The 20,603-nt window shown below is 39.8% G+C and overlaps 1 protein-coding gene across 7 annotated transcripts in view; it reads right to left on the reverse strand.

Annotated features, from left to right (window-relative positions):
• Positions 1-20,603, reverse strand: part of OSBPL1A (oxysterol binding protein like 1A) — a 220,494-nt gene that overhangs the window by 20,321 nt on the left and 179,570 nt on the right. For all 7 annotated transcript variants that reach the window (XM_082640441.1, XM_082640439.1, XM_082640438.1 and 4 more), the window contains one exon: positions 20,349-20,424. In XM_082640441.1, the coding sequence (XP_082496567.1) occupies positions 20,349-20,424 (76 nt within the window). The remainder of the gene's footprint in view (positions 1-20,348; positions 20,425-20,603) is intronic.

Raw genomic sequence — 20,603 nt, forward strand, 5'->3', positions numbered from 1 at the left:
GTGTTTACACACACGTATGTGTACACACATATATCTTATCGGATTTTTTTAATGCATGGGATCTGCTCTATGTATTGGCTCATCACTTGCCTTTTTTTTGCTGTCCCTGTGTTCAGAGGTCTTACATACACATACATTACATCACCGAGTCCATCAAGTTCTTTGTAATCGCTGCACTGCGCAGTGGTAAGATGTCAGAATCAGACTGAGCTCCACTGCAGGCTTTCTCATTTACTAGATGTGTGACTCTGGCCAAGTTAAACTCTGCCAGTTTCCTTATCAATAACATGGCACTAACAGTGTATATAACATAATCTACTACAAAGCATTGTTATAAGACTAATACTTGCAAAACACTTAGACCAGTTCTGGGCACATTAATAAATGCTATATGTATTTGTTAAATTTTTTTAAGGCTATGTATAGATATACCATAACTATTTAATCTTATCCTTTAGAACATGAACAAATATGGTTTTAAAGTAAATTTCTGGAGACTTCCGGGGAAGATAGTGGAAGAGTAAGACACGGAGATCACCTTCCTCTCCACAGATACACCAGAAATACAGCTACACGTGGAACAACTCCTACAGAACACCTGCTGAACGCTGGCAGAAGACCTCAGACCTCCCAAAAGGCAAGAAACTCCCCACGTACCTGGGTAGGGCAAAGCGGAGAGATTCCCGCACAGAGGATCGGTACCAACCGGCACTCACCAGCCCGAGAGGCTTGTCTGCTCGCCCGTTGGGGCGGGCGGCGCTGGGAGCTGAGGCTAGGGCTTCAGTCGGAGCACAGGGAGAGGACTGGGGCTGGCAGCGTGAACACAGCCTGAAGGGGCTAATGCGCCACAGCTAGCCGGGAGGGAGTCCAGGAAAAAGTTTGGACCTGCCGAAGAGGCAAGAGACTTTTTCTTCCCTCTTTGTTTCCTGGTGCGCGAGGAGAGGGGATTAAGAGCGCTGCTTAAAGGAGCTCCAGAGACGGGCGTGAGCTGCGGCTGAAAGCACGGACCCCAGAGACGGGCTTGGGACGCTGGGGCTGCTGCTGCCGCCGCCACAAGGTCTGTGTGCGAGCGCAGGTCACTGTCCACGCCCCACTTCTGGGGAGCCTGTGCAGCCCGTCACTGCCCGGGTCCCAGGATCCAGGGACGGCTTCCCTGGGAGAACGCACGGCATGCCGCGGGCTGGTGCAACATCACGCCTGCCTCTGCCGCCGCAGACTCGCCCTGCACTCCGTGCCCCTCCCTCCCCCCAGGCCTGAGTGAGCCAGAGTCCCCGAAGAGGCTGCTCCTTTAACCCTGTCCTGTCTGAGCGAAGAACAGACGCCCTCCGGCGACCTACACGGAGAGGCGAGGCCAAATCCAAAGCTGAGACCGGGAGCTGTGAGAACAAAGAAGAGAAAGGGAAATCTCTCCCAGCAGCCTCAGAAGCAGCGGATTAAATCGCCACAATCAACTTGATGTACCCTGCATCTGTGGAATACATGAATAGACAACAAATCATCCCAAATTGAGGAGCCAGGAGTCAGTGCTGTGCCTCTGAGGTGGGAGAGCCAACTTCAGGACACTGGTCCACAAGAGACCTCCCAGCCCCACATAATATCAAACGGCAAAAATCTTCCAGAGATCTCCATCTCAACACCAGCACCCAGCTTCACTCAACGACCAGCAAGCTACAGTGCTGGACGCCCTACGCCAAACAACTAGCAAGACAGGAACACAACGCCACCCATTAGCAGAGAGGCTGCCTAAAATCATAAAAAGTCCACAGACACCCCAAAACACACCACCAGACGTGGACCTGCCCACCAGAGAGACAAGATCCAGCCTCATTCACCGGAACACAGGCACTAGTCCCCTCCATCAGGAAGCCTACACAACCCACTGAACCAACCTTAGCAACTGGGGACAGACACCAAAAACAACAGGAACTACGAACCTGCAGCCTACAAAAAGGAGACCCCAAACACAGTAACATAAGCAAAATGAGAAGACAGAAAAACACACAGCAGGAGAAGGAGCAAGATAAAAACCCACCAGACCTAACAAATGAAGAGGAAATAGGCAGTATACCTGAAAAAGAATTCAGAATAATGACAGTAAAGATGATCCAAAATCTTGGAAATAGAATAGAAAAAATGCAAGAAACAGTTAAAGATGAATCAAGCAATAATTAAAAACACAATAGATGAAATGAAAAATACTCTAGATGGGATCAATAGCAGAATAACTGAGGCAGAAGAACGGATAAGTGACGTGGAAGATAAAATAGTGGAAATAACTACTGCAGAGCAGAAGGAAGAAAAAAGAATGAAAAGAACTGAGGACAGTCTCAGAGGCCTCTGGGACAACATTAAACGCACCAGCATTCGAATTATAGGGGCTCCAGAAGAAGAAGAGAAAAAGAAAGGGACTGAGAAAATATTTGAAGAGATTATAGTTGAAAACTTCCCTAATATGGGAAAGGAAATAGTCAGTCAAGTCCAGGAGGCACAGAGAGTCCCATACAGGGTAAATCCAAGGAGAAATACGCCAAGACACATATTAATCAAACTATCAAAAATTAAATACAAAGAAAACATATTAAAAGCAGCAAGGGAAAAACAACAAATAACACACAAGGGAATCCCCATAAGGTTAACAGCTGACCTTTCAGCAGAAACTCTGCAAGCCAGAAGGGACTGGCAGGACATATTTAAAGTGATAAAGGAGAAAAACCTGCAACCAAGATTACTCTACCCAGCAAGGATCTCATTCAGATTTGATGGAGAAATTAAAACATTTACAGACAAGCAAAAGCTGAGAGAGTTCAGCACCACCAAACCAGCTTTACAACAAATGCTAAAGGAACTTCTCTAGGCAAGAAACACAACAGAAGGAAAAGACCTACAATAACGAACCTAAAACACTTAAGAAAATGGGAATAGGAACATACATATCAATAATTACCTTAAATATAAATGGACTAAATGCTCCCACCAAAAGACACAGATTGGCTGAATGGATACAAAAACAAGACCCATATATATGCTGTCTACAAGAGACCCACTTCAGACCTAGAGACACATACAGACTGAAAGTAAGGGGACGGAAAAAGATGTTCCATGCAAATGGAAACCAAAAGAAAGCTGGAGTAGCAATTCTCATATCAGACAAAATAGACTTTAAAATAAAGACTATTACAAGAGACAAAGAAGGACACTACATAATGATTAAGGGATCGATCCAAGAAGAAGATATAAGAATTGTAAATATTTATGCACCCAACATAGGAGCACCTCAATACATAAGGCAAATACTAACAGCCATAAAAGGGGAAATCGACAGTAACACATTCATAGTAGGGGACTTTAACACCCCACTTTCACCAATGGACAGATCATCCAAAATGAAAATAAATAAGGAAACACAAGCTTTAAATGATACATTAAACAAGATGGACTTAATTGATATTTATAGGACATTCCATCCAAAAACAACAGAATACACATATTTCTCAAGTGCTCATGGAACATCCTCCAGGATAGATCATATCTTGTGTCACAAATCAAGCCTTGGTAAATTTAAGAAAATTGAAATTGTATCAAGTATCTTTTCCGACCACAATGCTATGAGACTAGACATCAATTACAGGAAAAGAGCTGTAAAAAATACAAACACATGGAGGCTAAACAATACACTACTTAATAACGAAGTGATCACTGAAGAAATCAAAGAGGAAATTAAAAAATACCTAGAAACAAATGACAATGGAGACACGACGACCCAAAACCTATGGGATGCAGCAAAAGCAGTTCTAAGAGGGAAGTTTATAGCAATACAATCCCACCTTAAGAAACAGGAAACATCTCGAATAAACAACCTAACCTTGCACCTAAAGCAATTAGAGAAAGAAGAACAAAAACATCCCAAAGTTAGCAGAAGGAAAGAAATCATAAAAATCAGATCAGAAATAAATGAAAAAGAAATGAAGAAAACGATAGCAAGGATCAATAAAACTAAAAGCTGGTTCTTTGAGAAGATAAACAAAATTGATAAACCATTAGCCAGACTCATCAAGAAAAAAAGGGAGAAGACTCAAATCAATAGAATTAGAAATGAAAAAGGAGAAGTAACAACTGACACTGCAGAAATACAAAAGATCATGAGAGATTACTACAAGCAACTCTATGCCCATAAAATGGACAACCTGGAAGAGATGGAAAAATTCTTAAAAATGCACAACCTGCCAAGACTGAATCAGGAAGAAATAGAAAATATGAATAGACCAATCACAAGCACTGAAATTGAAACTGTGATTAAAAATCTTCCATCAAACAAAAGCCCAGGACCAGATGGCTTCACAGGCAAATTCCATCAAACATTTAGAGAAGAGCTAACACCTATCCTTCTCAAACTCTTCCAAAATATAGCAGAGGGAGGAACACTCCTAAACTCATTCTATGAGGCCACCATCACCTTGATACCAAAACCAGGCAAGGCTGTCACAAAGAAAGAAAACTACAGGCCAATATCATTGATGAACATAGATGCAAAAATCCTCAACAAAATACTAGCAAACAGAATCCAACAGCACATTAAAAGGATCATACACCATGATCAAGTGGGGTTTATTCCAGGAATGCAAGGATTCTTCAATATATGCAAATCAATCAATGTGATACACCATATTAACAAACTGAAGGAGAAAAACCATATGATAATCTCAATCGATGCAGAGAAAGCTTTCGACAAAATTCAACACCCATTTATGATAAAAACCCTGCAGAAAGTAGGCATAGAGGGAACTTGCCTCAACATAATAAAGGCCATATATGACAAACCCACAGCCAGCATCGTCCTCAATGGTGAAAAACTGAAACCATTCCCACTAAGATCAGGAACAAGACAAGGTTGCCCACTCTCACCACTCTTATTCAACCTAGTTTTGGAAGTTTTAGCCACAGCAATCAGAGAAGAAAAGGAAATAAAAGGAATCCAAATCGGAAAAGAAGAAGTAAAGCTGTCACTGTTTACAGATGACATGATACTCTACATAGAGAATCCTAAAGATGCTACCAGAAAACTACTAGAGCTAATCAATGAATTTGGTAAAGTAGCAGGATACAAAATTAATGCACAGAAATCTCTGGCATTCCTATATACTAATGATGAAAAATCTGAAAGTGAAATCAAGGAAACACTCCCATTTACCACTGCAACAAAAAGAATAAAATATCTAGGAATAAACCTACCCAAGGAGACAAAAGACCTGTATGCAGAAAATTATAAGACACTGATGAAAGAAATTAAAGATGATACAAATAGATGGAGAGATGTACCATGTTCTTGGATTGGAAGAATCAACATTGTGAAAATGACTCTACTACCCAAAGCAATCTACAGATTCAATGCAATCCCTATCAAACTACCACTGGCATTTTTCACAGAACTAGAGCAAAAAATTTCACAATTTGTATGGAAACACAAAAGACCCCGAATAGCCAAAGCAATCTTGAGAACGAAAAATGGAGCTGGAGGAATCAGGCTCCCTGACATCAGACTATACTACAAAGCTACAGTAATCAAGACAGTATGGTACTGGCACAAAAACAGAAAGATAGATCAATGGAACAGGATAGAAAGCCCAGAGATAAACCCACGGACATATGGTCACCTTATCTTTGATAAAGGAGGCAGGAATGTACAGTGGAGAAAGGACAGCCTCTTCAATAAGTGGTGCTGGGAAAACTGGATAGGGACACGTAAAAGTATGAGATTAGATCACTCCCTAACACCATACACAAAAATAAGCTCAAAATGGATTAAAGACCTAAATGTAAGGTCAGACACTATCAAACTCTTAGAGGAAAACATAGGCAGAACACTCTATGACATAAATCACAGCAAGATCCTTTTTGACCCACCTCCTAGAGAAATGGAAATAAAGACAAAAATAAACACATGGGACCTAATGAAACTTAAAAGCTTGTGCACAGCAAAGGAAACCATAAACAAACCAAAAGACAACCCTCAGAATGGGAGAAAATATTTGCAAATGAAGCAACTGACAAAGGATTAATCTCCAAAATTTATAAGCAGCTCATGCAGCTCAATATCAAAAAAACAAACAACCCAATCCAAAAATGGGCAGGAGACCTAAATAGACATTTCTCCAAAGAAGATATACAGATTGCCAACAAACACATGAAAGGATGCTCAACATCTTTACTCATTAGAGAAATGCAAATCAAAACTACAATGAGATATCATCTCACACCAGTCAGAATGGCCATCATCAAAAAATCTAGAAACAATAAATGCTGGAGAGGGTGTGGAAAAAAGGGAACACTCTTACACTGCTGGTGGGGATGTGAATTGGTACAGCCACTATGGAGAACGGTATGGAGGTTCCTTAAAAAACTACAAATAGAACTACCATATGACCCAGCAATCCCACTACTGGGCATATACCCTGAGAAAACCATAATTCAAAAAGTCATGTACCAAAATGTTCATAGCAGCCCTATTTACAATAGCCCAGAGATGGAAACAACCTAAGGGTCCATCATCGGATGAATGGATAAAGAAGATGTGGCACATATATACAATGGAATATTACTCAGCCATAAAAAGAAATGAAATTGAGCTATTTGTAATGAGGTGGATGGACCTAGAGTCTGTCATACAGAGTGAAGTGAGTCAGAAAGAGAAGGACAAATACTGTATGCTGACACATATATATGGAATTTAAGAAAAAATATGTCATGAAGAACATAGGGGTAAGACAGGGGGGATACAGACCTACTAGAGACTGGACTTGAGGATATGGGGAAGGGGAAGGGTAAGCTGTGACAGGGCGAGGGAGGGGCATGGACATATATACACTACCAAACGTGGGGTGGATAGCTAGTGGGAAGCAGCCGCATGGCACAGGGAGATCAGCTCAGTGCTTTGTGACCGCCTGGAGGGGTGGGATAGGGAGGGTGGGAGGGAGACGCAAGAGGGAGGGGATATGGGAACATATGTATATGTATAACTGATTAAATTTGTTTAAATAAATAAATAAATAAATAAATAAATAAAGTAAATTTCTGTAAGTGGGATTTCTGGGTCAAAGGTGTGTGCTCAGTGAAAATTTTTACAGTTACTACCAAGCTGAATGCCTTCAACCCTTCAACCCTTTATCAATCTGTACTCCTACCAATGCTTCTGGGAAGTCAGATTTTCTTTTAACATCAAAGGAAGGGGCACTACTTCCAATCTGTTCATTCAATCGTGTTCATTTTCTTTATACAACTATTTAATTCAAGAAGAGTCAAATGTTGTAATGGCGCTGGGTAGTTCATGTATAACTCTAGAATGAAGATTAAAAGATATAACTATTAAAAGTAACTATAACTATGATAATTTGTTAATGGATACACAATGTAAAAAGATGTAAATTGTGACACCAAAAACATAAAATGGCAGGGAGTGTACACATGTAGAGCTTTTGTATGTGTTTGAAGTTAATTTGTAATCAGCTTAAAATAGACTGTTATAACTATAAGATGTTTTACATAAACCTCATGGTAACTACAAAGCAAAAAACCTATAGTAGATACACAAAAGATAAAGAAAAAGGAATTTAAGCATACCAACTACAGAAAATCATCAAATTCACAAAGGAAGAGAGGAAGAGGAAAGGAATAAAGGAATTACAAAAAACAGCCAGAAAACAATGAACCAAAGAGCAATAGTGAAAATACATCTATCAGTAATTACTTTGAATGCAAATGGACTAAATTATCCAACCAAAAGACACAGAGTGGCTGAATGGGTTAAACAAAAAACAGAAAACACCAAGACCCAACTATGCTGACTAACAAATTCACAGCAGCTCTAAGGACACACACAGATAGAAAATGAGAGGATAGAAAAAGATATTCCATGCAAATGGGAACAAAAAGAAAGCAGGGGTAGTTATACTTATATTAGACAAAACAGATTTTAAGCCAAAGAATGTACCAAGACACAAAGAAGGTCATTATATAATGTAAAGGGGTCAATTCATCAAGACGATATGACAATTATAAATATTTATGCACCCAAAATAGGGACACCTAAAAGCAAATATTAACAGATCTTAAAAGAGAAATAGACAGCAATACAAGTAAAGCAGGGGATTTCAATTCTCTACTTTCAACAAGGGATAGATCATCCAGACAGAAAATCTTAGTAAGGAAACAATGGGTTTAAACAACACGTTAGACCAACAGACTTAAGAGACATATACAGAACATTCCATGCAATAAAGGAATACACAATTCTTCTCAAGTGTATACGGAACACTCTCCAGGACAGACTATATATTAGGCCACAAAACAAGACAATAAATTTAAAAATAGTGAAATCATATCAAGCATCTTTTCTAACCACAATGCTATAAAATTAGAAATAAATTACAAAAAGAAAACTGGGAAATTCACAAATACGTGAAAAGTAAACATGCTACTAAACAACCAATAGGTCAAAGAAGAAATCAAAAAATATCTTGAGGCAAATGAAAATGGAAATACAACATACAAAACTTATAGGATGCAGCAAAAACAGCTCTAAGAAAGAAGTTCATGGCAATAAACACACTAAGAAATAAGATCTCAAACAGCCTAACTTTACACCTCAAGGAACTAGAAGAAGTCCAAAATTAGTAAAGGAAGGGTAACAAAGATCAGACTGGAAAAAAATGAAACAGAGACTAAAAAGATAAATGGAACTAAGAGCTGTTTTAAAAAAAGAGGGCTTCCCTGGTGGCGCGGTGGTTGAGAGTCCGCCCGCCAATGCTGGGGACATGGGTTCGTGCCCCAGTCCGGAAAGATCCCACATGCCGCAGAGCGGCTGGGCCCGTGATCCATGGCTGCTGAGCCTGCGTGTCTGGAGCTTGTGCTCCGCAACGGGAGAGGCCACAACAGTGAGAGGCCCGCGTACCACATACACACACACACACAAAAGATAAAATAGACAAGTCTTTAACTATACTCACCAAGAAAAAGAGAGGACTCAAATAAGTAAAATTATAAGTGACAGAGAAGATACTACAACTGATGCACAAAGGATCATGAGAATGCTGTGAACACTTATATGCCAACAAATTGGACAATCTAGAAGAAATGGATAAATTCCTAGAAACATACAACCAACCAAAATTGAATCATGAAGAAATAGAAAATCTGAACTGATCAATTCCTAGTAAGGAGACTGAAGCAGTAATCAAGCACCTGCCAACAAACAAAAATCCAAGACCAGATGTCTTTACTGGTGAATTCTGCCAGACATTTAAAGAAGCATGAATACGGACCCTTCTCAAACTATTCAAAGAAACAGAAGAGGAGGGAACACTTCCAAACTCATTTTACAACGTCAGCATTATCCTGACACCAAAACCAAAGACAAAACCAGACAAAGAAAACAAAATTACAGGCCAATATCCCTAATGAACACAGATGCAAAAGTCAAGAAAATATTAGCAAACTGAACTCAACAATACGTTTAAAGGGTCATACACCATGATCAAGTGGGTTTTATTCCAGGTAAGCAGGATGGTTCAATACAAGCCAATCAATAAATGTGATATATGACATTAACAAAATGATGGATAATCTCAATAGATGCAGAAAAAGCATTTGACAAAATTCAACATCTTTTCATGATAATAACTCTCAACAAAGTGGGTATAGAGGAAGCATACCTCAACATAATAAAGGCTATATATGACAAGCCCACAGCTAACATCATAGTGGTGAAAAGCTGAACACTTCCTATAAGATCAGAAATAAGACAAGGATGCCCACTCTCACCACTTTTATTCAACATAGTACTGAAGTTCTAGCCAGCATAATCATGCAAGAAAAAGAAATAAAAGGTGTCCAAATCAAGAAGGAAGAAGTAAGATTACCTCTATTTGCAGATGCCATGATATTACACATAGAAAACCCTAAAGACTCCACCAAAACACAATTAGAACTAATACATGAATTCAGTAAAGGTGCATGGTACAAAATCAACATACAAACATCAGTTGTGTTTCAATTCACCAACAACAAACTATCAGAAAGAAAAATTAAGAAAACAATCCCATTTCCAATATCATCAAAAAGAATAAAATAGTTAGGAATAAAATTAACCAAGGAGATGAAAGAGCTATACACTGAAAACTGTAAGACATTAATGAAAGAAACCGCAGAAAGCACGAATAAACAGACAGATATTCTGCACTCACGGATTACAAAAGTTGTTAAAATGTCCAAACTACCCTAAGTGATCTAAAGATTCAATGCAATCCTTATCAAAATTCCAATGGCATTTTTCACAGATATAGAAAAAACAATCCTGAAATTTGTATGGAACCACAAAAGACCGTGAATAGCCAATCCAATCTTGAGAAAGAAGAACAAAGCAGGAGGTATCATGCTCCCAGATTTCAAACTGTATTACAAAGATACAGTAATCAAAACAGTACAGAACTGGCATAGAAACAGACAGGCAGATGAATGGAATAGAGAGCCCAGAAATAAATCCATGCATTTATGGTCAATTAATTTTTGCTAAAGGAGCCGAGAATATACAATGGAAACAATCTAAGTGTCTGTCAATGGATGAATGGATCAAGAAAATGTGGGTGTGTGTGTGTGCATGCATATGTCTATGTGTGTATATATATACACACACACACACACGATATTACTTGGCCTTACAAAAGAAGGCCATTTGTGACAACATGGATGAACCTGGAGGGCCTTATGCTAAGTGAAATAAACCAGACAGACAAAGACAAACACTGCATGGTATGGTATCACACATATGCGAACCTTAAAAAAAAAAAAAGTTGAACCAATAAAAACACAGTAGAAAGTCATTGCCAGGGGCTTCAGGGTGGGGAAAATAGGGGAAGTTGGTAACAGGGTATACACTTTCAGTTATAATATGAATAAGGTCTGAGGATCTACTGTATAACATGGTGACATGACTACAACTGATAACACTGTTTTGTATAAATGAAATTTGCTAAGCGAGTAGAACTTAAATGTTCTCACCAAAAAGGATACATATGTGAGGTGCTGGATGTGTTAATTAACTTGATGGGGGGAATCCTTTCACAATGTATACATATGTCCAATCATCTTGATGTAGACTTTAAATATTTGTCAATTATATCTCAAAAAAAATCCACCAAGATTGTCTCTCGAAAGCAACTTGGCTGTATAGAATATGCATACAGAAATAAAACTGTTTCAAAATAGCTTTAAAAAATTTTTAATTTAGCACCTACTAGGTGCCAGGCACTGTTTTAGACACTGGATTAAAAATCTCATTATAGCCAATTCTGACTTGGAATGCCCTACTCTCTTCACTTAACTCTTGTATCTCCTCCCCGCTAGGATTTCAAGAGAGTTCAAGTCTCTCCTCCTCAACTATTCCAGTACTCATTGATTTCTCACCTCTTCCAGCTCCTGGAGCACCAGAATCTGTATCGCACAATGTAGCATCTGATCACAGATTATACAGCCTGCTGCTATGTCAGGGGTACTAACCAGCTTATCTTGCTAACTACACAGTACTACAGTTCCTGAGGTGAGGGATAATATCTTATACTCCGCCTGCATCCTCACCACCTCAGGGAGAGCCGAGCACACTGCAGGCACCCCTGCCCTATGTGCTCCTGTATGTTTCCACTGCCCTCTGAGTTTACTCCTCTTTGGGCATTTATCACAGTGCCCTACACTATCCTGACTCTTTCACTGGAATACAAACTCCCTGAAGTCAGAACCCTCTTGTTTAATGATGCACATAGTTCACAAAGCAAAATGAGTAAAAAAGTAGGTTACCAAGCAACATGTTCAAAAATATTTTAATTTTGTAAAATACACGTTTTATAGACAAATATTAGAAGGTAGTAGCACCAAAAAGTTAACAGTGGTTGACTCTAGGAGTTGGTAGTCCAGGTAATCTAACACTTTCAGCCTGGCAAAAGGAAGGGATGGGGAAGCTGACAACCTCACACCGCAGAAAGTGGACCACCTTACGACATACACGCTGACGTTATGCTCATCATAAAACAGACAAGAGAAAAGCACGATGGAAAAAGAGAACAACAAAATATACTCAGGTTAGTCCAGTCCTGGGTTCCAGACAGTAGAGCATTGTGGTTAAAGGAACGCCTTCTGAACAGAAGGCACAACAGGGGCTGCCAGGGCTGGGGTGTAGGGAGGTGGGGAGTTGTTGTTTAAGGGGTGCAGAACGTCAGTTCCACGAGATGAAAAGAGTTACATGGGTGGTAACGGCAGCATAATGTGAAGGTACGAACGCCACTGAACTGCACGCTTAAAAATGGTTAAAATGGTAAATACTGTGTTCTGTGTTTTACCACAATTGAAAAATAAAAGAGTGGGCTCTGAGAGCACACGCCCCTTGCTACCTGATGCTTGCTTGCATCACTATGAGTCCCTCACCTCTCCGCCAAATGGGGGCTTCATTATGTACCTCACAGGGACTGTCAGGATTAATTAGTTCATACAAAACACTCAGAACAGTGTCAGGCATATGTTAAGTGAGCAATAAATGTTAGCTATGATCATTACTATTAATAGTACATTCAAGATTGCCAAGTCCTCCAAGGCCGTGTAGAGGCAAGGCGGCTTTGAAGGCTGGGATACCTCATCCTGTCGCCTGAGCAGCGAGCTGCAGAGAAGCCACTCAGATGGCAGCGTGGCTTGAGTTCCAACCTTAAAAGGTGAAGAAGTGAGGGAAGGACACCTGTTCCCCCCGGAGCCCCAGCCAGAAGGCATCGCGTAGTCCCCGCTGCTGAGGCTCTCGCTGCTGGCTGGCTGTCCCGTCCAATCGCCAAGATGACAGGGGTTCACCAGGGTGGCGACATGAGCCCTGGCCCGTGACAGTATGTGATGTAAATGATGCCATTTCTGGCTCTGCTCTCGTTTTCTACATTTCTCTTTGTCATGCACAACAGCAGGGTGAGATTTATTTTAAAGGACTTTAAAGGATTTACTCATTAAAGGAATGAAGAACTTTACCTAAGTTTGATTCTGAACTTTTTTCCCTAAAAAATACTAGACTATTAAACACTCACTGAGGGAATAAGAGACATGCTGGGGGGTGACAAGGTGTTTGGCGTTTCTGTCATTACGGCGGCTCAGATGGGAATCCAGGCCTAGGGACTTAATCTTTCATCTCTATAGCGACACTGTATACGTTGCCATACCCTCACATAATCTCCCTGAGAAAATATGCGAGCAAGAATGGGACAGTCACGTTGTCTACTAGCCATTGGCTGCTCACCACCAGTTGGTTAGACTTCATATGAGTCAGCAAGTCAATGAAATAGTGGTTTGTCAACTCTGGAAACCAAAAAGGACATGGTTTTATCACCCATTCAATGGGCAGACTATTTTTTAATCATTTGAAAAGCTCCCAAAATTCTGAAAGGGCCTTTAAATCCAATTTTATAATCTAGAATAATTTGAACACCTTCCTGCTTCTTTTAGTAACTCAGAATGTAAGCACTCAAGGAACTGAAAAGGCACATTTGTGGCCCAGGTAATAGACAGAGTGCAAGGGACAGAAAAATGCCTGAGGGAACATATACACATAGATCCAGATGGCCATAAAAACCACGCTGACTGCACAGAAGAGTCTAACGTGCTATTTAAAATACAGCAATGGACTTGCAATTTTTTGCCTCTATTAGTCTGTACAGTTATTGATATTTTAATTGTTAAAATCTACAGTTCCCTGGATATGTAATGAAAAAACTCGGTGATACAAACTATATTTCATTCCCTCTTGGAAATTCAGAGACACTGTTTTTACTTACAATACAATGAAGTTTGGTATTGGATTTGTTAGATACTAATTAGTACTGCATATATTCCAATAATAGGAAAAGCAAACAATGCATATTATGAAGGTCAAGTTTCAGGAAGAAACGTGAGCTAGAATACTTTTATCACTGAGAGCTTCAGTCAGCTGGAAAAATTAAATATTTATGCCAGACAATTCTATCTTGTGACCTAGCTAAAAGCAAAGTTTAAATGTATCCATACAAATTAATAGCAACTAATGATGAAACTGAAGAAACTCTTAATTGCAGTTGCTCATCAGCCGACAAACTGAGAAGAAAAAAAAGAGAAGGCTGCTTTGTCGCTTAAGCACTATATAAACAAACGAGGCCAAGTTTGATCCCAACGGAAGTGGAAAATAACTTATATGTATAACGCCGAGCACCGTTAATGCCCAACTGTGCAAATATTTAAGACCTGGGTTAGAGAGCAGCTCAGCTTAGGTCTTAAGCTAAGTCTGCCGGTGGGCAGGGTCCTCACCCAGGTGTGCGACCCAAGCACTAAGTGGGCTTCTAGGCTCTTCACTGATGGGCAGGCGCTGGCAGCCGCCTTGGCTCTGGGCCTTGGATGTGCCTTCTGTGACACCAGCTTGGCACTGGATCCTCCCTCCACAACAGCCCCAGAGATGTAAAACTTCACCCTTCTTACATGTAAGGGCCTTGGAGGGCCCAAAGGTCTCCTTCCCATCTTGGGCTACTCAGTCCCTTCCCTCTCCACAAGATGTCTATCATCTATCAGTTTACCATCACACGAGAGGTTCCTGCCATCTGAATACACTGGTCATGCCCAGAGCAGTCACACCAAGACCTTGCAAGTCAGCCCTTGGGGACCACTCTGGTTGAGCAGTCTGAACAAGCCTGCTGCTCTGATGCCTTTTGCTGTTGGTTACACCACTGTTCCTTGGCTCTCACAGGCCAGCCCCAGAGAACACAACACCCAGAAACAAAGGAACTATGCACAGGCAAGGGGTGTCTGCATGTGAACTGAATGAACCACACTGTGGGCAACTGGGTGCAACCAGTGGTAAAAACAGGGAGAAAAAGACAAGAAAAGCTTTGAGGGAAAAGATAAACAGATATTCCTTTCCTATTCTTCCTGTCTTGTAGCTGAATTTTTTCAGAGTTGGGAGGCCGTGTGAGTCCTCCTGATGGACAACCACTAGGTGGGAATGTGGTAGGACACCTAAGGCGCTGGCTGGAAGCCTGGACCAGGTCCACGGTCTCCACACTAGTCACTCAGGGTACCCCGTGACTGTGGGCAGGGATGGATGCTTTAGGGGAACTGATCTGCAGGTGCTCACCCTCCACATGCACTCCTGCCTAAGAACTGACAGGCCAAGAACACACCTGCGTCAGACGTCACACTGTTGCTCTTTTCCCACGTCTTCTTTTAAAATCGCCCTTCTTTTACCTGGGGTTGGGGGGAGACACCCCTTATACCATCCTGAATTCTAGTATAGCAGTCTTGCTCTGATGGGTAAAAACCTTCAGGGCACCGAGTGAAGGGAGGTTTAGAAATACAGTACTGGTACAAGGAAGCCTCTTAAATCAAGGCACTGTTGCTCTGCAGGATGGCTCCCCGACTTGCCTGTTTTCGTTAAGGCAAAGACCTGACATCAGAAGCTCTTCCAGTCACTTCTCCCCTGTTGGGATATTCTGATTTCAGATCATTATAGAGTGAGGCGGTAGAGATGACAAATTTTGTTTAACTACTTGGCTTCTTCTGCCTCCTTTCTCTTAAGTCAGTATTTATAATGTACCAGTTTGGGCAAAGCTCCAAATCTTATCTACAGCTGTATCTGGCTTATATTTAGAATTCAAGAATGGGACAGTTGTCACAGTGACATATACCGTGTTTATCTGAACCCCAAAATAACATCATGAGCTGACCCGGGATGCGTCTGGTTCTGAGGTCATGCGGCAGACATTCTGCATCAAGGGAATGCGATGAATCTGAGGTTTTGAGGGAGAACATTTAAACTGCACGGTAAGATAAAAAGCACTTTATGAAAAAAGATTATATTGGCAAGGTGCATTTCAGGGAAAATATTTCAGTTTTTCCAACCTCTTCTCAATATTGCAAGGTATATTTGAGTGAGAGGACACAGTTACAGAAACCGAAGTTGAGAACCCTGGTAAAGCTTCTCCACTCCATTTCCCAGAGACCCAGATGCCCATGACTCCAAGGGAAGGTAACAAGATCTCCTGCCGCTAGAGTTTTCCAATGTTGTTTCCAATAACACTGAAGGAAGTCCTACTGAGTTGTCAATTTATGGATCATAAAAAATTATTTTTGATGGATAATATATTACCATCTGATTTTTGACATATAGTCAGGAAAAGGTCAAAGAACCGAATGACATTGCTAGATACTAAAAAAAACACAGAACTCCTACTCCCATCTGTCTATTAATATGAGCAAGGCTTCTTAATCTTTGAATCTATTTAAAAAAAAAGAACTGTTACTGAAAATCCTATCTCATTCTAGCAATGTGTGATATTCATTCTCAGATATCTCAGCCAAAGTGAAAAAAATCTTTTATGAATAACATTTTAGCTTTTATGTTATACTTTCATAAATTTTGTAATGTTTGTTATTTTGATCACTCATGTAAGAATAACTTAAAACTTTTAGCACTAAAGTCTTATGGTCATAAAATATAAATTTTTAAATTTTAATTTAAATATGTATTTTTGTGATAGTGAAGTACGATAAGGTAATCAAAAAACCTTCAAAGATGAAAAAAATTAGGTTAGGGTAATATTCTATAGCAAATATGGAATGGAAATAGGAGTTAAAGGAGCAAACTAGAACTATAAAGTTTTCAACTCTTATATTCAAGTCTCTATGGAATTTGGTTGCACTGAATATACCTTTCTGAATGATACAACATTTTCACTTTAATAACTGGGTATTTATAATATAACAGACCTTCTTCACCCTCTTATAATAATCTAACGCTAATATTCTATGACTCCAAGACATTTAGCAGACGTGGTCTCAGGTACAGGCGCCTACTCAAATTTTGTGCCTGGATGCCTCGCTTGCCTCGCTTGCCTCACCCTGGTGCTGGCCCTGGTTTCCAAGTCACTAAGTATGGACACCCATGACCTAGCCTCTGGGTGAGTCCTGTTGACAAATCCTAAAGGGACGGGAGAGAAGAGGAGAAAGAAAACAGGGGAAACAGAAGACAATGGGATTATGAGTCTAGAGTCCTTTAACTAAAGGACAATGGGAGTAAGGAAATAAGGAACAAAGAATTCAAACTACTAACCAACATCAAGTATTAATTCTGAGATGGGAATCTGTTTGGTAAATGCTTCAATCACAGAGAGATTTAGGATTTAATTCCATTTATGTAAAGTATTCATTTCATGTAGTATAACCCAACATTTGGTAACATAATCCTGTCCAAAACAGGCTGGGAGAAAAAAGGGTGTCATTAGTTTTGGAAATCTAAGTCTCTATATTCGTTTTAGAAAAAAGCAAAGTCAAATGTGTATGTATGTGGCCGTGGAGGATGGAGCAAGGTGAGCCCGGCTGGAGAAGGTGCTGCAGGGCACCAAAGCCCAGGATGACAAATGCCTGAAGACACTGACTTTCCTACCTGAGAAAGATGAAGTTATACCTTGACCATACATGGCAGGTAAGCACCTATCATGTGTTCTTAAAAGCCATGTCTTAAGGGATTAGTGATACTATGCCATAAAACTGTATCATCATAAATGAGGGGCACTGATTTCTGAAAAAGTTGGCACCAGACCCCAGGTGAGCGTAGAACTGGGAGGTTTCCAGCAGGATGCCCACACTCCCCACTCTGATCTCATATGCTCCTCAAGTCGACAGAGACATCATGAAAAGCTACGGTTCAATATCAGATTTCCTCTGCTACTTTTAAGACTTATTATTACAAAATTCAGAAACTGGGAAGGTGAAGCTATAGGAAAAGCCAGCTGAAGGGTATGTCCATGGCTTCTGTAACTGAGATTTACCCACATAGAAAGGACCTGGAGTGAAGTATTTGGATTATTAAGTGTAACAGAATCATGAAAATGCAATGGGGGGGGGGTTTAAAAAATGCCTTCACTTTGAAGTTAACTGTAATAAAATCTATGGATACTAATATCTTCTAATTTTTTACCTATTTTCCTCACGGCTGGGGGTAGCAGGAGGCAGGTGTAAGAGGGGTTGATACCAAAAATTATTTAAAAATTTTTATTCTGGTGATGTTATTTGCATTTCTCTCTCAAGATACACCGCACTTTAAACCTCTATTATGCTCAACACTCACCCCCTTGGACTGATTCCGCTGCCCATGAGACGGGAGACATGGCGCCCCAAGAACAATAACTTCCAAATGCCAGATAACTGTCTTTCAATCACATTAATAAATATTAATAATTATTCATCTAGAATGTTAGTCTCTTATAAAACCTCAGCAGAAAATACTGTCCCAAAATATTACCTCCCCTGCAGCTCTTTCTCTGTGATTTATTCAGAAAGTTCTATAGATATGTTTCAAAACATTCCACGGTGCCCTTTCAACCCAAACAGTTCTGCTTTTATTTGCTTTATTTTGTCTATGATTCAGTCTGTCTATCTGCACAAACAGTTCCACACCTAAAAATAAAGGTAAAACCATATCCTTCTAGAGAAATGGAGCATCTTTTGAAGTACGACAGGCAGAAGCCAACATGACATTATTTCCCGTCTTTTAAAAGAATGGATAGTTTCCATTTAGACAGAATGCTTGGTTTAGACATAAACTAGACGGTTATCAGTCACTAGCCTGAACAAACTCATGACAATACTACTAAATCCAACACCCAGTGAGACAGGAGATGGTAGGTGACAGACTCAAGCAAGAGAAATACAGAAAGCTGTACTTTCCACGATTGCCAAAAAGACTAAACCACATCTGCAGTTTTCACACCCATTCTGTTGACCCAACAGCCTTAGACAAATGTGGTACCAATTCTACAGTAACTGTGGGTTTCATTCACTAGCAGGTTATGAAATCAATTTAATGAGTTGGAATCAGCATTAATCTAATATAACAGAAAATATCATTTATTTTAAGGATGAGTATTCTTTTGTGGAACTGGTTTTCATTTTAAACACACATGCATACGTACATATTTACATACTGGATCTCAATGATAGATATGCTTACTAAGGGCTTGAAAAATATTAATTCTGCAGGATATAATTTTTTGTCCTGAAAATTTCAGTTCTTAAGAGACTAATATGTATAGTTATTTTACTTAAGAATATATACATTTGTCTAGATACATTTGGTTTGTCCTGATGAAACTTAATATAATCAAAATGGAATTAGAGCCCAGGTATTCTGATTCTCAAGTGTGTTAACTGTTGATAATAATGTTGAACATTAAGCTAAACCAGGGTCTGTCCTGGACATTTTATATAAATTATCTTATTTATCTCTCAATACAGCTATAAGGTACAAATTACTCTCCTAACTTTACTCAGGGAAGCAAGGCAACTGGCCTAGGGTCTCACAGACAGGAGGCGGCAAGGCTGGGATAAAGCCCATTATCCAGCTATGGATCCTTCTCTCCATGCAGTAGGAGCAGAAAATATTTGTTTAAAATAAATGTTTCTGGAATTAGCTCCTTGGAAATTACATTTAGGAAGTCTCAGATGACATTACCCCATGTAGAGAAGAGGGGCATTTAAAAAATGCCAACGTGGGCACACCAGCAGCCAAAAGGATTTTAGGAATCAGAATGAAAATGTTTAGAAAGTGACTATACTTCCCAGTACAAGGAAAGTTCTTGGAGTACTCAGGCTGCACATTAAATTGCAAAATTAAGAAATATAATCTCCAGGCAGATTCTTTAGCAGTTCAGGACTCACATGTTTTAAAATTTTCATCATTCTAGTTGGTCAAAGGTCATGCTAGAAGAATTAAGAGAACTTTACTCAGAATCCTAGCCTGACTGTTGTCAGGGTGGTGACGTGGACTACTATTTTAAAGGGAATCTAAGGATTTATGTACTAGCAGATTTTGCCATCCGTCGCCCTCCCGCGCAAAATCAGATCCACCTGTACAGATAACTAAGCTGGGACACATCCCAAATACCTAACATACACCACACGTACAAGGTACAAAACCCAGCTCTGTGCACAGAAGCGTAAGTGAAATTATAGTCTATACTGTGGGGACTCTGTTCTTTTTGAGCCTTTCTGGGTAATTCTATAGGGAAATACAAATGTGGAGCATTTTCTTCTACTTTCTTACACAATGAAAAGTCACATTAAAGTCATATTAAATGGCATAAAAAGTGGCTCAAATTCTGGGAGGAAAACCTAATATAAGGCTTTTCCTAATTTCAGATTCTCAAAAGTTTTCATAAACATTGTTGCGTATCACTTTTATGCCAACATTAGGATTCCCTTCTAAAGCATATGCGTGGAACATCAGCTTAATATTATAGAACTGATAGTTAATTTACCATTCCAATACATTTTCTGAGGATGCTCCAGATGCTGAAGTCATTTCTGGAAAACATAGGGGAGGGCAAGCTTGTTCTGAAAAAAGAGAACAAAAATAAAGACTTAATTTTAATACCACTGGCATTAGGAAAAAAGCTATTGTCAATAATCCGAGAGCCACAGGCATACACGTATAGAGACACCATGAAAACGTGCAACATGTACATATGGCCAACAGGTACATGAAAAGATGCTCAATATCACCAGTCATTAGG

Source organism: Mesoplodon mirus, assembly GCF_964341445.2.
Source record: "Mesoplodon mirus genome assembly, chromosome: 13".
NCBI classification, from domain to species: domain Eukaryota; kingdom Metazoa; phylum Chordata; class Mammalia; order Artiodactyla; family Ziphiidae; genus Mesoplodon; species Mesoplodon mirus.